Genomic DNA, 16,352 nt, shown 5'->3' with positions numbered 1-16,352 from the left:
GGTAGGTGATGGTGAAGTTGAAGCGGGAGAAGACTACAACTCATCTGAGTTGCCTCTGGTTCAGTGCTGTGGCTTTGTCTAGATATTCAAGGTTTATGTGGTCCGTATAGACCTGTACTAGATGTTGCATTCCTTGGGGGTAGTGATGCCACTTCTCAAAAGTGGCTTAGATTGCCAGGAGTTCCTTGTCCAAGATCTCATAATTTTGTTCATTGGTTTTGAGTTTCCAGGACAAATAGGTGAACAGATGTAATGACTCTTTGGGACCATATGTGTGACAGAGCACTGCCCTGATTGTCACATTTGATGCATCAGCTTCCATGATAAAGGCTTGTGTGGGGTCTGGGTGTACCAGGACAGGAGCAGTGGTGAAGATGAGTTTGTCTTTTGAATGCTTGCTGGGGCTTTGGAGGACCAAATAAATCTGGCATTTTTATAAATGAGCATGGTCACAGGTGCTAATTGCCCTGAAAAGTCTGTGATGAAACACCAATAGTGAAGCCTAAGAAGCAGGTTTACTGAGGCCTTGGCCAATTGCAAATGGTCTCCACCTTTTTTTGATCCTTCCTGGGGATAGAATAAACCCTAGGAACTCCGTGGAGAGTTGATCAAAAACACATTTTTCCAATTTTGCATAGACTGTGTCGACTTTTCTTTTAGGTCGGCCCTAACGTGGTGAGTGCTTCTTGGGATTCTCTGAGGAGATGAGTATCTAATTGGGATATAAGATATTTCTGGGACATCTTGGATCAATATGTTGTCTTTAAGAAAATACTGGGAGGTTGCAGGGCATTCTTCAGTTCAAGTGGCATCACTAAATGCTCAGAGTCACTGTAGTGGGTACGGAATGCAGTCTTCCATTCATCCCCTGCCCAAATACATATTAGTTTAGTAAATAGCCGAGCAGATCTAATGCAGTCTAACAGTTCAAGTATTAAAGGTAAGGAATATTGGTTCCTGATCATCATTTGGTTCAAGGACCAATAGTCCATGGGACCAGAGCCCCAGTAGGAGATTGGCGCATAAGCACTTGACCAGGTTCCCTTGGAAGTATGTGCATAGGATAGCCAATTCAGGCATGAATATTGCGTGGATTTGACTATATGGAGCCCTCACCCCAAACTGCAGATTTGTGGAGCACTTGTAGTTCTGGCATGGAGGCAGGGTGTCCATGTTCTCCTCAAATGTCCATGGTATCTTGGTCTGAAGACTTGTTGCTAGTCATGTATAGGCAGACCCATTGACAGAATTCAGAGGGGGAGCTGGTTTTTTTTTTTTTTATTCCCACGAGAGGGTCTGAGGATTGTGGAGAGCCAACAACATTATATTGAGAATCAGTGGCCAAGTGATCTTGCCGAATTGCAGCATCTCTCTGTGTCCTTCGATGATGGCTTCCAAAGATGTGATCTCTTTCACCACTGGGGCTGAGGACAGGAGGAACACTTCTGTTTTATTAATGAGGTGTAGGGTGCAGTTTGCCTGTATCAGTGTTCGTAGGGCTCGAGCTATAGTGTCATCTTTAAAGTTATTGGCAGCACCTGAATTTTAAGGGCCCACTGTGTGGATATGTGTCAGATCTTGCCCAGAATGCATAGTTATAATCATATCATGAAGGTGTGGTGAGGACCTGTGTGGCGAGAGCATATCTCAGTCAGGACTTGGGGGATTGTCCTGGGGTATAACACCTTGGTCATGTGTAGGCTGGCTCCTAACTGCTTCAGTTACTTTCAACAGCAGTAGCAGATGGACCAGGAAGCTCACTGGTTCCTCTAACCTGGATTTGTCAGCACATTGCATCCCCAAAGGTGGTGATGCCTTAGTTTTGATAGATTTCAGTTAGTTCTTTTAACTAATGATCTTGATTCAGTTCCTTTCTTCTGATATGTTGGAACCGAAAGCAACGAAACTGGGGTTTAAGAGTTGTGCCTCTTACCCTCCTAATTTTCTTGCTTCTTATGGAGATATGTATTGTTTTGGTTTATTTGAGGAAGGTCATTCACCTTGTTGCTTTACATACAGCCCTGTTACTCTGAGGACCAGAAAGGAGCATCAGAATCTATAATTGCAGGGAGAGTGGCCTTAATTCCAACTCCTAAGGAGACTAAAAAGACTAGCCAACTTCCAGCTCACTCATCTGCTTCTTCGATTGAGCCAAACTGAAGGTGCTGTTCACTATGAATCCTCAAATATTGGATCTGACCAAGCATAAACTTTTGGCCTCACAGGTATATGCCTCTACTGAAAGAGCAAATTTCAGGAATCCAGTATTTCTGAGTCTGCATACTCAAGTGCAAAAGCATCCCCATGAAAAGTCTGAGCTCAAAAATCAGAACAGCAGCAAAGAGGGTATAAAGGGCCAGTATCATCCTGCCCTGAATTGGCCCCAGGCTTGAAAACTCATCAGAAGCCTGATAAAACACCTGATGCTTCCTTAGAGCTACTGGTTCCTGTTGGATCCATGGTTACAGTGGTGACTTAGGTTCACAGTGAACACTTGTAACACTGTCATTTAGTTACTCTCATGCAACACCAGATACGTTATCTTTGGTGATTTAGGGTAAAGGAAAGAAGTATAATGTGGTGGGTCTGGTTCCTCTTCCTTCTCCCCCTCCTCCAGAAAATAAAAATAAAAATGTAAGTTTAAACCATTTTCTTACCTACACAGACCTCTCTGGAGATATGAGAACCTCCCTGTAGGACCCGCTGCTTGTCCGCCATGGAAATGTGTCACACAGTTTTGATCTTTGTGCTTAACCAGGTTGCTGCTGTTGCCTTGGAAACTGCTTTAGATTGACACTGAGCTGCAATCAGGCTACTACTGGCCTGATACTTTTCCTTGTCATTGCCCTCCCAGAAAATGGATCAGGGAACCTCTCATAACTGACCATTCTCTTATAGATCTGGCATTTCAATTGGTATGCGCAACTTGGTAATCTGTATTGCAATCAATTTAACTGCATCGCCTCATCCCACCTTCCAAAAAGAAGAGTGCTACTTGTCAGTAGTCAAGAATTGGAATTTGCAAAGGCTACTTGAAGAAGTAAAGGTTACTCAGCCATACAGAGTTTTCATTGAGATGGATTCTGCACATTCACACTCCTCACCCACCTTTCCTTTTTTCCTCAGAGTCCTAATTTCAGTTTCAGACTTGAGGAGGTAGTGGTAAGAATTAAGGCAGTTGGCACCACCCCCACCCCCCGCCCACAGTCCTGCCCTTAGTATGGGGGCCCAAAAGTGCTCCAGTGGGCACTGCTGCTAGTATGGTCAGCTGATCCAAGCTGTACCCTTGCACAACGTGAGAGAGAATAGACCGAGTTCATCTTGAAGAACTCAAATTATAGAGAATCACCTATATTTATTTTTTAAAAGGAAATTTCAGGCCCTCAAGATTGTGGAGGAGAGCATGAAAACTTGAGTGTTCCAGTCAAGGTGTGCATGTGTTCCATGCACCTGAGATTGGAAGATTTTTTTCCTAGCCATGTCCATGGATCCATGTCTCTGCCCTTGTGCCCTGAACCGAGGGCATATGGGGCAGGTGTCCACTTCTCCAGTTCCTTTCTGCTGCCTGTGGTCCTTGGAGCTCAACTCATACTTTCACAAAACATTATTCCTTAGATCTAGCATTTAGATTGGTATGCACAATTTGGTAATCTGTATTTCAATCAATTTAACTGCATCTCCTCATCCCACCTTCTGAAAAGAAAAGTACTTCCTCAGTGTTCACAGCTTTAGCTGGAATTCCTGTTAAAAAAGTTTGATATTAATAGTTTTCAGTTTAGATAGTGTAGTTCTAGTAGTACAGAGGCATGGAGAAAAACCCGACCTACCCCAGCAACCCCTATACAGGGTTGCCTAGCATACCCAAGACTTCAGGATTCGAGATCTGCATTGCCTGCCTTCCTGGTCATCGACTCCACGACACATCTCTCTATCTGCCTTCTAAGTATAATATCTGATGGTTCTTTTCTTGGCAAACTTGTCAAGCCTGTGACTTCAGACGTAGAAGATTCCTGATGGATCATTCCATGAGACCGCAGTCCAACCCTCACCCATCCGACCTCCCTGTGCATTGCACAGAAGCATTAAGTATCTCTTCAAGCAGCTGGTCTCAGGCTCAGGGACTGCTCAGGGTAGATAGACTCTTCCAAACACAGCCTACATTAGGCGGCAGGAGCAAACCCTCACAAAAAATGTGAAAAATCTCCCTCAAAGTCTTCAAGTACCGGACATCTTCTTTGACACCCTCAAAGTTGGCTGAGACTCCACGCACTGGTCCACGTGGGTCAGGAGCTCACAAAAGGCATGGTACCAGTTTCTTGACACTGAGAACCACAAATGTCACAAAGCCATCCACAGCCAAATGGACAGCACCATCCTTGATATTGGTGAGGAAAAGAAGACAGTGGACATTTCCTACACCGACAGTACTATGCTCAAAGAAAAGAAATGATCAGTACCGAAAACAGCTAATCTCTGCAGGCCCAGAATCAATAATACTGTCAGATCTGGTCTAACCAAGGATGTCCCTGTAACTTTGATTAGCCACTGTCTGGTACCATTGACCAGCCAAGGAATAATGAGACCACCAGTACCAACAGCCCAGCCCACTGACAGAAACCTCATTCTCCTTCAGTGAGTCCAGAATCAAGGAGAGGGCTTCACCAGCCGAATCAAGGTGGAAGATCAGCCCTGATAGCATCTCCAAGGTCTCATGGGCACCTTCCCACTGTCACAGGTAGGACTACCTTACTTGGGATTGATGGTATCCTCCTCCAAGGGGACCATCCCATGAGCCCTTGCACTGGCCTTATTTGGGTCCCTGGGATCTGTATGAGACATCCCAAATATGCGAGGTCTCAGTGGGAATCAGGACAGGCTTTTTTATCTGGGGAAGAACCTCAATCTGCCCAGGATCACTCTGAGGAAGGGGAGCAATCAGCACAGCCAGAACCACTCACTTCTGTAGGATTATCATTGTTCTCACCAGATGAGGCAGTCACTCCTGCCTTGTCATTACCACACAATGATTATGACCTCTTGAGAATTGCATGCACTCTCTAGATTCCCCTGGAGGAAATACAGGGCACCCTTATAAGCTGCTGGATATTCTCCACAGTGCTACTCCCAGTAATGTGGCACTGCCTATTAATGAGGCCACTTTAGAACTGGCTGAAACAGTCTAGCATACTCCAGCCACTTACGCCCCCACTCTGAAAAGAACAGAGAATAAATATTCTGTATCATGGAAAGGGACAGAATAATTATTTTCACTCCTTGCTCCATACTCTTTTCAGTGGTGCAGGCTGTCATTGAAAGGAACAAGCAACTACCAACCCAGATCTAAACCCCCCAGATGAGGCTAAATGTCTAGAGCTTTTGGGGAGGAAGAACTTCACTTTGGCAAGTTTAACAGTTCTGGATAGCGAAGTACCAACCTTTAATATCAAAGTATGAGTTTATTAATTACAGTAAGTTCTCTGAATTCACTAAGAAACTGACTTGAGGATAAACTTCAGCTCCAAGCAATCATTGATAAAGGTAAATTTGCCAGCCTGATTGGCCCTTCAGGCTTTGTGCGTGCAGCAGATACAGCCTCCTGCTCAATGGCAGTATCTATAGTTATGAGATGAGTTTCATGGCTCTGATCCTCTAGATTCTCAAGGAAGTTCAATTCACTGTGAGGATCTGCCTTTTGAGGGCAATGATCTATTTAGCAAGAGAACGAATGAATCGTTAAATATGTATCAGATTCCAAGGCCATCTAGTCTGACTTCTTATATCACACAGGTCTTGCCCATAACAGAACTTCCTCAAAATAATTTCTAGAGTGTCTATTTTAGAAGGACATCCAATCTTGATTTAAAAATGGTCAGTGATGGAGAATTCACCATGGTAAATTGTTCTAAAATGGTTAATTACTCTCTCCATTAAAAATTTGTACCTTATTTCTGGTCTGAACTTGTCTAGCTTCAACTTCCAGCCATTGGATTGTGGTATGTCTTTCTCTGCTAGACTGAAGAGCCCATTATTGAATGTTTGTTCCCCATGTAGGTACTTCTGGACTATAATGAAGTCACCCCTTAACCTTCTCTTTGTTAAGTTAAATAGATTGAGCTACTTGAGTTTATAAGGCATGTTTTCTAATCCTTTGATCATTCTTGTGGCTCTTCTTTGAACTCTCTCCAATTTTTCAATATTCTTTTTGAATTGTGGTCATCAGAATTGTACACACTATTCCATTGGTGGTAGCACCAGTGTCAAATGCAGAGATAAAATAACTTCTCTACTCCTACTCTAGATCCCTTGTTTATGCATTCCAGGATTGCATTGGCTCCTTTGGCCAAGTGTCACACTGGTATCTCATGTTCAGCTGATTATCCACAATGACCTCCACATCTTCAAGAGTCACTGCTTCCCAGTATAGAGTTCCCCAACCTATAAGTATGACCCTGCATTCTTTGTTACTAAATGTACACATTTACCTTTAGCCATAGTAAAATGCATATTATTTGCTTGTGCCTAGTTTGCCAAGTGATCCAGATCTCTCTGTATCAGTGACCTGTCCTCTTCATTATTTACCACTCCACCAATTTGTCATCTCATCTGCAAACTTTATCAGTGACTGTTTTATATTTTCATTCAGGACATTGATGCGGGGGAGGGATAGCTCAGTGGTTTGAACCCTGCTAAACCCAGGGTTGTGAGTTCAATCCTTGAGGAGGCCATTTAGGGAACCGGGGTAAAATTCTGTCTGGGGATTGGTCCTGCTTTGAGCAGGGGGTTGGACTAGATGACCTCCTGAGGTCCCTTCCAACCCTAATATTCTATGATTCTATGATAAGTGTTAATTAGTGTAGGGCTAAGAACTGATGATCCCTGTTGGTCTATGCTGGAGAAGCACCCACTCAGTGACCATTCCCCATTAACAATTACATTTTGAGACCTATCAGTTAGCCAGTTTTTAATCCATACCTATGTGTGTGTATGCCATGTTAAATTTATATTCTAATTTAGTCAAGTGGTACCAAGTCAAACACAAATACAGAAGTCTATTACTTCAACAACCTGCATCAACCAAACAAACTTGTAATCTCATAAAAAAAAATTAAGTTAGTTTGATAGGATCTATATTCCATAAACCCATGTTCATTTGCACTAATTACATTGCCTTCATTTAATTCTTTATTTATAGAGTCCTATGTCAGCTGCTCCATTATCTTGCCCTTTTTCAAAACTGGCACAACATTTAGCTTTCAGTGCTCCAGGACTTACTGAAGATCAAAATTAATGGTCCAGCAGGCCTCCTCAGGCAGTTATCTGGACCTGCTGATTTAAAAATGTCTGACTCTGGTAGCTTCTGTTTAACATCCTCTAGAGATACTAGTGGAATGAAAAGAGTGTAATCACCATATGATGAGACTATACGGTCTGTTTTTCCCCCACCGTTGTTATTGCTCCAGCACAGGGTTCTGAGTTTGCTTACTTGGTAGGAAAACAGGATAACAGTGTGTGTGTGAAGGGTTACGTTTGTCCCGTCCCTACCCACAAAAAGTTTGATCAGCCACCTGCTTACTAAGTTGGGTAGACTGCCTGGATAAACATGTTCTTGGACCCAACAAGAATCCCAATTGCACATAAATGTCCTGGAACTTTGGGCAATGCAGAAAGTCTGCAAACAATTCCTACTGTTTATTCAGACCCTGGATGTTCAAGTCATGTCAGATAACATGATAGCACTTTATTATATCAGTGAATTGGGAGGAGCAAGGTCCACACTTCTTTGTACAGAAGCTCTTAGTATCTGGAACTGCATCTACCATCAAGTCACCATCTTGGCAGTGCTCTTTCCGAGAGTGGCTGACATCGCAGCAGACATTTCTCCAGAGACCGTGAGTAGGAACTACATAACTCAGTGGTACAGAGCATATTCAAACAGTGGGATTCCAATGGTGAGATCTCTTTGCATCCTCAAAAAAACAATAAATGCCCTGTCTACTGCTCCAGAGTGTCTCTGGGACACATTTCTGTACAGTGGATGAAGTTGTTGATGTACACATTCCTATACCATCCCTCTCTAACCTCAAGTCTTGAGGAAAACAAGACAAAGTCGGTAATCCTACTTGCTCCTCAGTGGCTGAGGCAGTTCTGGTTCACCAGCTTTTTCCAGATGCCCACTATTCTGGACTGCCTTCTCTCTAAAAAGGTCAGAATTGCCTATCAGCTTCTTGCAAGTGCATGGTGGAAGCTATTAACGTCTTTCACCCTCCAGTGGACAGCCCACATTTGCTCTTTGCACATCCTACTACAGCATGGTTTCTCAAGGCACTTGTCAGAACCCTTTTTCTGGTAGTGAAACCTACCCTGATATGGAATCTCAATCTAGTCCTGTCAGCATTTATGAAAGCTCCATTTGAATCTTTAGTCTCATGTTCCTTTGTTCATCTGTCTATGAAGGTTGCCTTTCTGGTTGCAAGAACCACAGCCAGAAAGGCAGCTGAGCTGGAGGCCCTGTATGGCAAACCTGCCCTACAAGGTTTTTCATAAGGACAGGGTTTTCCCTGAGAGGTAGCTTCCTAAATTAATCTCTAGAATAATGTTGGAATTCCATCTGAAGCAGGTCATCCGTTGACCTGTCTTTTTTTTTTATCTGAAGTGCCATGCCACCAGAGACGATGGGAAGCTACACACTTCTTGGATGTCAATCAAGCCTTGGCATTTCCCTGCAGAGGACAAAACCCTTCTGGAAATACCCTAAACTATTTGTCTCCTTTGCTTCCCTTCTCATACATTCAGAAATATCCTGTCAGAGACTTTCCTAATGGATTTCGCTCTGCAACCTGCTTTGGTAGGAGTTGATAGCAACCCCTCTCTTGCAAGGTATAAAGGCCCACTTGACCAGAATCCAGACTACATTGGTAGCTTTGCTTTGAGATGTCCCGCTCCTAGAAATCTATAAAGCAGCAGTCCGGGGCTCTGTGTACACTTTTACTAGGCATTATGCCCAGATACAAGCTTCTATAGCAAATATATCCTTCAGCGGAGCAGTCCTCTAATCTGTGGCACAGCATAGTTCCTTGTACCCTCCTTCTCAATGAATATTGCTTCTGAATCACCTTGAGTGGAATACATATGGAGTGTGAAATATGGTTATTTATCTTGTGGAGTAACTGGAATTCTTTAAGATGTGTAGTTCCTATTTGAATTCCACTACCTGCCCTGCTTCCCTTTTGTTGCAGATCCTTCCAAAGGCTGTGATAGAGCAGGCCATGAATGCTCACAAAATTGTGGTTGGAGTGCGGGAGTGGGTGAGGGCTCTGGTTGGGGGTGTGGGCTCTGGGGTGGGGCTGGGGATGAGAGGTTTGGGGTGCAGAAGTGTGCTTCAGGCTGGAATCGAGGGGTTTGGAGAGCAGGAGGGGGATCAGGGCTGGGGCTGGGGTTTGGGGCATAGGGAGAGGCTCAGGGGTGCAGGCTCCGAGCGGCGCTTACCTCAAGCAGCTCCCGGAAGCAGTGGCATGTCCCTTCTCCGGTTCCTACCCGGAGGCACGACCAGGTGGCTCTGCACGCTGCCCCATCGGCAGGCACCGCCCCATAGCTCCCATTGGAGGGCTTAGGAGCCGCGGGGCCATGCTGAGGCTTCCGGGAGCCACATGGAGCAGCCCCCGACCCAACGCCCCATCCAGAGAGGGCTGAGCCACGTGATGCAGCCCCCGACCCAGTGTCCCGGCCGGAGCACCGTAGTAGAGCAAGCCCCAGACCATGCTCCCCAGCGGGAACTCGCAGGCTGGCTTAAAACAGCTCGCAGGCTGGATCCGGCCCGTGGACCGTAGTTTGCCCACCCCTGGCATAGTCCAATGGACACTGGTAGCAGAAATCTTCCTGTCTAAGGTTCAAGGAGCACATGTGCACCTTGAGTGGAATAAACATAGGAAGCACGCTTCTTGAAGAGCTCCAGTTACTAGATAAGGTAAATAACCACATTACAGTAATGGGCGCCATATAAAATATCTGAACACCTCCCAGTATTTAATAGAAGTAGCGAGTGTGTTGTTAGTATGAATGCACGTGTTTCTGAAATACTAGGAAAATAAGCCAGAGAGAGAAGCCCTCCCAAAATCGCCCTGAATGTTCAGTGGGGGAAGAGATTCTTTGATAAGATAATTAAAATGTCAGCCATTTTGCATGGTGAGAAGAAGCTGCCAGCAGATATTCTTTCCTCAGGTGAATAAGGTATAAACTACCTTCTGGCCATGCATGTAAGGAACTGCATCAGGGCGTGGTTAGGAATATGCTGTATAACTGCTGCATTAAGACAGCAATCCAACAGTGCCCAGCATAGCACAGAACATGTATGAATAGGTCCCTACCAAATTCATGGCTTATTTTGGTTAATTCCACAGCCACAGGGTCTTAAAATTGGTCAATTTAACGATTTCAGATGTTTTCATCTTAAATTTCACTGTGTTGTAACCATGGGGGTCCTGATCCAAAAGGGTATTGTGTGGGGTGTGTGTGTGTGGTCCCAAAGCTGTTGTATGGGGGTTGCAGGATTGTCATACTCACTTCTGCAGCGTTTCCTGCAGCTGGAGGATGCTCCCGGAGGTAGAGGTAGGTCCGATCTCCCCAGTGTTGTTGGGAGTGTCCCAACTGGGGGCTCCTAGCTGCTAGTTAGGGCCAGTGGTGGATTAACTCGTGGGACCAGTCTGTGCCCAGAGGCCCCGGACAGTATGAAAAATGGGTGCCCTAGCTCTGGCAGGAGCCACAGGTGGAAGCCCCGAGCACCAGCAGGAGCTGAGGAGGGGGGAAGGGAGGCGAGGCAGAAGCCCCAAACTTGGGCAGCCCGGAGCCCAGGCAGGAGCCCTGGGGAACCACAGCCCTGAGCCTGTGCACACCGAGCTCTGGCTGGAGCCCTGGGGCGGGGTGTGTGTGTGTGGCACCTCCCCAAGCCCGGGCAGGAGCTGCGGGGGGTGGCAACTCCGAGTCCTGGCTGAAGCCTGGGTGCCCCGAACCCCTGGCAGGAGCCATCGGGGGTGGAGAGGGAGAAAAGAGAGCAGCAGCCCTGGAACTCGGGTGTCCCGAGCTTGGGCAGGAGCTGCGGGGGGTGGGGGTGGCGGCAGCTCTGAGCCTGGGCAGGAGCCACCGGGGGTGGAAGCCCTGAGTCCTGGCTGCCCCTAGCCCTGGCAGGAACCATGGGGTGGGGAAGTGGCAGCCCCGGAACTTGGGTGTCCTGAGCCCGGGCAGGAGCTGCAGGTGGTGGCAGCCCCGAGTCCCAGCTGGTGCCTGGGTGCGACTAGCCCAGGCAGGAGCTCAGGAGGGAGGGAGAGCGAGCAGGAGCCATGGGGGAGAGGGAACGGAAGCCTCAGAGCTTGTAGGCCCTGAGCCCCGGCAGGAACAGTGCGCTTGTGGGGGCGGAAGCCCTGGAACTAGGACACCGTGAGCCCAGGCAGGAGCCATGGGGAGCTGCAGTCTGGAGCCCAGCTCTGGGGCTTCTGCAGCACATAAGTGAGAGTGTACCATCCTCTTCTGTGTTGCCTGTGGAGGTGGGTCTGACCTCTCCCCATAACAGTCATGCAGGGGAAGGACAAGTCCTGTCCCTCCCCTAATAAGCCCCAGGGCTTATTTCGTGGTCCATGACACATTTTTTACAGCTGTGAAATTGGTAGGGCCCTATATATGACACACTTAATGAGACAAATATAGGCATATTCATAGCTGTCTAGTTATGTGTTGTTTAACTCTGACAGTTATTTTTACTGCAATGCCTTCAGAGCAGACAAGTCAGTTTGTTTGGTTTATGAAGTTTTCAAATCTTCTAGAACTGTATACAAAAATACATCATGCAGTTTGAAAATGCTGTCATACCGTGAAGGCAGTGCAATATGAAAAGCAGTATTTCCATTTTCACTCTGAATAATTTTAACTCAATAGAAATTTTTTCCTTAGATGTGTGAGTAGGTGGTTGTTGACAGTAAGTTTACAAGGCTGGAAAATTACAATAAATTCTTGTGACCTGTAGTTTGAAATAATAAAGGGTCTGTGCTGCATATTAGTCAGGATAATGCTGTCTTAAAATTCATGCTGTGAAGCAATAGATTAGTTCTTTGTTTATTATGGTGGTGTACATATTAGAAATTCTTTTTGTAGTACCCTAGGGGAATATATCAGTATAGCACTGTGTACATAAATGAGAAGTATTCATTCACACTTCAAGATTTAAAATAAAGCTTGCAAATCTATATAAGTAGTTTAAAAATGAAACTCAGAATTTACTGTGCTCAGTCTTAAAATCAGCTCTGTCTAAAGATGATACTCCATGTAAGGCTTAATCTTGAAATGTAAATAACTAGATATTAAACATTTTGCTTTATTATAAAGGTACCCTTTTGTTTCCATAGTTAAGGCTGAGTTTAAGTTTGTATTTAAGGCAGGGAACCATCATTGTTATGTGGAAATGATATAGCATATCTTCTACAGCTTAAAGGTAAAGAATGAATTTTCATATAAATCTGTTAAGTGAGGTATAAGCATTTTAAAATATCCCAAAAATTCTAAAAAGGGGACAAGCCTATTATTTTTAAAACCAATGGATAAAGAAATTCTTTGTTTTTTGTTTTTTTGGTTTTTTTTGTGGGTATAGGCATGTGAAAACTGACTTGCCTCTAGACCAGGGGTCCGCAACCTTTCAGAAGTGGTGTGCCGAGTTTTCATTTATTCACTCTAATTTATGGTTTCGCGTGCCCGTAAAACAATTTAATCTTTTTAGAAGGTCTCTTTCTATAAGTCTATAATATATAACTAAACTATTGTTATATGTAAAGTAAATAAGGTTTCAAAATATTTCAGAAGCTTCTTTTAAAATTAAATTAAAATGCAGAGCCCTCCCCCCCCCCCGGACCTGTGGCCAGGACCCGGGCAGTGTGAGTGCCACGGAAAATCAGCTTGTGTGCCGCCTTCGGCACATGTGCCATAGGTTGCCTACCCCTGCTCTAGACTGTATCAAAAACTCAGGTATGCGATAATGAAAAATTATTCATTTGTTAATTTTTGAATACTAGTTATAAATGTTTTGGTCTGTGCTGCAATGATTAAGGTTCAAAATCTATCATTATGATCCAAAGTCTTGTTTTAAAAAAAAAAAAAAAAAAAAAAGGAAATTCTAACTATGTTGGTAGTAAAGGAAACCTTGAAGACTTGAATAGCATGTAAACTGGTGCAGTTAGTTGTGTTTTCTGCTTGAATCCACGTTTTTATCTGCTATTCTGATATGTTCAAAGAATCCTAATACATTAGAGAGGCATCTAGTGGTTTGTCCTTATATTATCATTTGTGTTATAATTCTGTTTTTAATTATTTCAGTCAGTTTACTTGGTGTGGTACAAAATTTAGTAACATGTTACTTGCAGGATTACCCTACTACTCTTTTCTAAGACATGTCCATTTTCTACATTCTGATCTCCTAGTACAGTAGCTGATTTTAATGAGTGAATACTTTTGCTAGCATCTCAGAACTCTTTGATGGATAACATCTGGACCTGCTGACTCATTGCTCCTTAACTCATCAGCCAGTTCCAGCACCTTTGCCTTTAACATCTCAGTCTCTGACAGTTCTTCATTGTTATTACTTGGAAAGAGTAAGGTTGTGCTTGGTGTTTTCCTATTGTAATTTGTAATGAAGACTGATACAAAGAAATCATTTGGCTTCTCTGCAATGTTATCCTCAGACATTACTTCCTTAACTCCCTATTCCAGCAGATTTACACATTCTTTTGTCGTCTTCCTGCTTCTCATAATTTTAACAAATGTCTTATTTATTTTTATACCTTTAGCTACTTGTGCTTCATATCTATCTTCACCCTCCCACTCTCCTTGAATATTACTTGATGTAACTTCCATTTTCTGAAGGCTCAAATAAGGTCTTCAATCTTACTGCTTAGTCATATTGGTTTTCTACTTGTCTTCCTAGTTCCTTTTTTTAAATTAAGGGATCAAGTCCAACGTTTGTGTAGTTGAGGAGGTATATGATGAATACATTTCTACAAACTTCCCAGAAATAATAATGCCTGGTGTCACAGTTCAGGACAACTGTACCTGTATTTCCCTCTTTGTGGTTCAGCAAGGACGTCAACTTTTAGGCTTCTGGCTCTCCGCTGTCACTTCTCTGGGAAAGAGATGCACATCTCTCTCCCTCCTGACCAGTGGAATTCCAGGCAGCCCAGTTTCTTACCTATACTGTGTTATTCACAGCAAGCTAAGCTGCCTAGACCAGGGGTTTTCACAACAAATTTTGGTGTCCTTGGAATGTGGCCATCAACTTTCACTGATGGCCGCACTGACACTTTTGCCTAAAATATTTAATTAACTTTAGGAAAAACAATTAAATATGCACAGATACACATCCACATAATTGTAATTTATATGTGTAGGGTTTTTTGGCAGACTCAGTAATAAAAATAATGCTGCCTCCCCCTTCAGGAGTGATATTTGTATATTTGTTAATATCACAGCACACTTAGTAACTACCTGGGAGGCTATGAAAAGTAATAAGTGATATTAACAAATATACAAGTATCACTTTTCACAGATAGCTAGTAAGTCTGCTGTGAAAAGTGATATTTGCATGTTTGTAAATATCACTTTTCTCAGCAAACCCTACACCCATTAAGCTCTGGATGGGGGGGAGGGAGGTTGAAGGGGCAGGCATCAGGGGCCAGAGGCGATGGTGGGATGGATGTGGGGCTGGGGAGGCAGCGGGGGCACAGGGCAATGATGGGGATGGATGCAGGCTGTGGGAAGCAGTGGGGGCCGGGGGCGATGGGGATGGATGATGAATCTCACTGTCACGTGGCCAGGGCCTGGTGTCTGCTGTCATGCGGCCAGAGCCTGGTGCTGGGGACAGGACTGCGTGCCCAGAGCCAGGGATCAGAGCCTGCTGCCGCGCAGCCAGAGCTGTGGGTCAGCGCCTGGGGCCAATGCCTTCCGAGCCAGCACTTACTGCTGTGCGGCCTGGGCCAGGGGTTGGCACCCGGGGCTTGCTCCCACCACTGTGTGGCTGGAGCCAAGGAACAGAGCTGCTGCCATGCAGCTGGGCCAGGGGATCGGCGCTAAGTTCAATGGCTGTTAGCCAAGATTGTCAGGGACACAGATCCATGCTTGGCATGTTTGTAAACATCTGACTGCTAGAAGCTGGGACTGGATGACAGGACTCGATAAAAATGTCCTGTTCTGTTCACTCCTTCTGACGCATCTGCTACTGGTCACTGTCAGAAGATAGCATACTGGACTAAAGGGACCACTGGTCTGACCCAGTATGGCCATTATTTATAGTGTGTAAGATCTCCCAAAGATATTGCAGGAAATTGCCATATCTGTCACAACTGGACTTAATAGATGTACATTGGAGACCTAAATTAGAGGTACTTGCCCTTCAGCGTCCCAATATTTGTAGCAGATACTATATATCTACAAGAACTTCCATTTTAGATGCTTTTAAATAAGTCTTTTACTACTTTGAAGTTCCATTATATTATTCAGTTATATTTATGGTTTCATCTTGTGCCCGTTTTTTCTTTTAATAAAGATCACATAATGCTAAAGTTACAAGATTTAATAACAAAGACTTAATTTTTTCTCTTTTTTTGCAGTACCAATATTAGCTTGTGGTGGCGATGACTGCAAAATTAGTTTGTATATTCAACAGAATGGGCAGGTAATTATTGCTTCATATCCTGTCTTAAGTAAAATACTCATTCTTTTCTGCTTCATTTCTTTTGATGTGTGCTGCTATTCTTTTTGGCTTCTTCTATAGCTGTTATCTCTCCCTAGATAGCCATCACATAATAACAGCTTTATTTAAATTCTGTTTCAGGTATTTAGTTTTCCTGCATAGCTAATAATGGATGACACCAAGAAGGCTGAGGTGTTTAATGCCTATTTTGGTTCTGTCTTAACTAAAACAGTATTAAGTGTGCTAAGCATCTGGTCACAACTAATAACAAGGGGCACGTAACAATCCAGAATAGGGGGAAAAAGTGTACGGTCTGATGAAATTCACCCTAGGGTACTTAAAGAACTAGTTGAAACAATTCTCAGAACTTTTAACAATTTTCTTCAATAACTCATGGAAGATGGGTGAGGTCCCAGAGGACAGGAGAAGGATAAACATAGCACCTATATTTAAAAAGGGGAACAGAGATAACCTGGAAATTTATAGACGTGAATCTAGCTTAGATGCCTGGAAAGACAGTGGAACAAATTATTAGACAGTTTGTAAGCACTTAGAGGATAACAGGGTGATAAGGAATAGACAACATGGATTTTTCGGGAACAAATCATGCCATACCAACCTAATTTCCTTC

The 16,352-nt window shown here is 44.1% G+C and overlaps 1 protein-coding gene across 2 annotated transcripts in view; it reads left to right on the top strand.

The window, feature by feature from the left end:
• The window catches only part of ELP2 (elongator acetyltransferase complex subunit 2), a 101,034-nt gene that overhangs the window by 20,365 nt on the left and 64,317 nt on the right, over positions 1-16,352 (top strand). For both annotated transcript variants that reach the window (XM_045007278.1, XM_045007279.1), the window contains exon 6: positions 15,639-15,703. In XM_045007278.1, the coding sequence (XP_044863213.1) occupies positions 15,639-15,703 (65 nt within the window). The remainder of the gene's footprint in view (positions 1-15,638; positions 15,704-16,352) is intronic.

This window comes from Mauremys mutica, chromosome 2 (assembly GCF_020497125.1).
Source record: "Mauremys mutica isolate MM-2020 ecotype Southern chromosome 2, ASM2049712v1, whole genome shotgun sequence".
Classification (NCBI taxonomy): Eukaryota; Metazoa; Chordata; order Testudines; family Geoemydidae; genus Mauremys; species Mauremys mutica.
The sequence above is the reverse complement of the archived record's forward strand: the minus strand, read 5'-3'. Positions and strand labels throughout refer to the sequence as shown.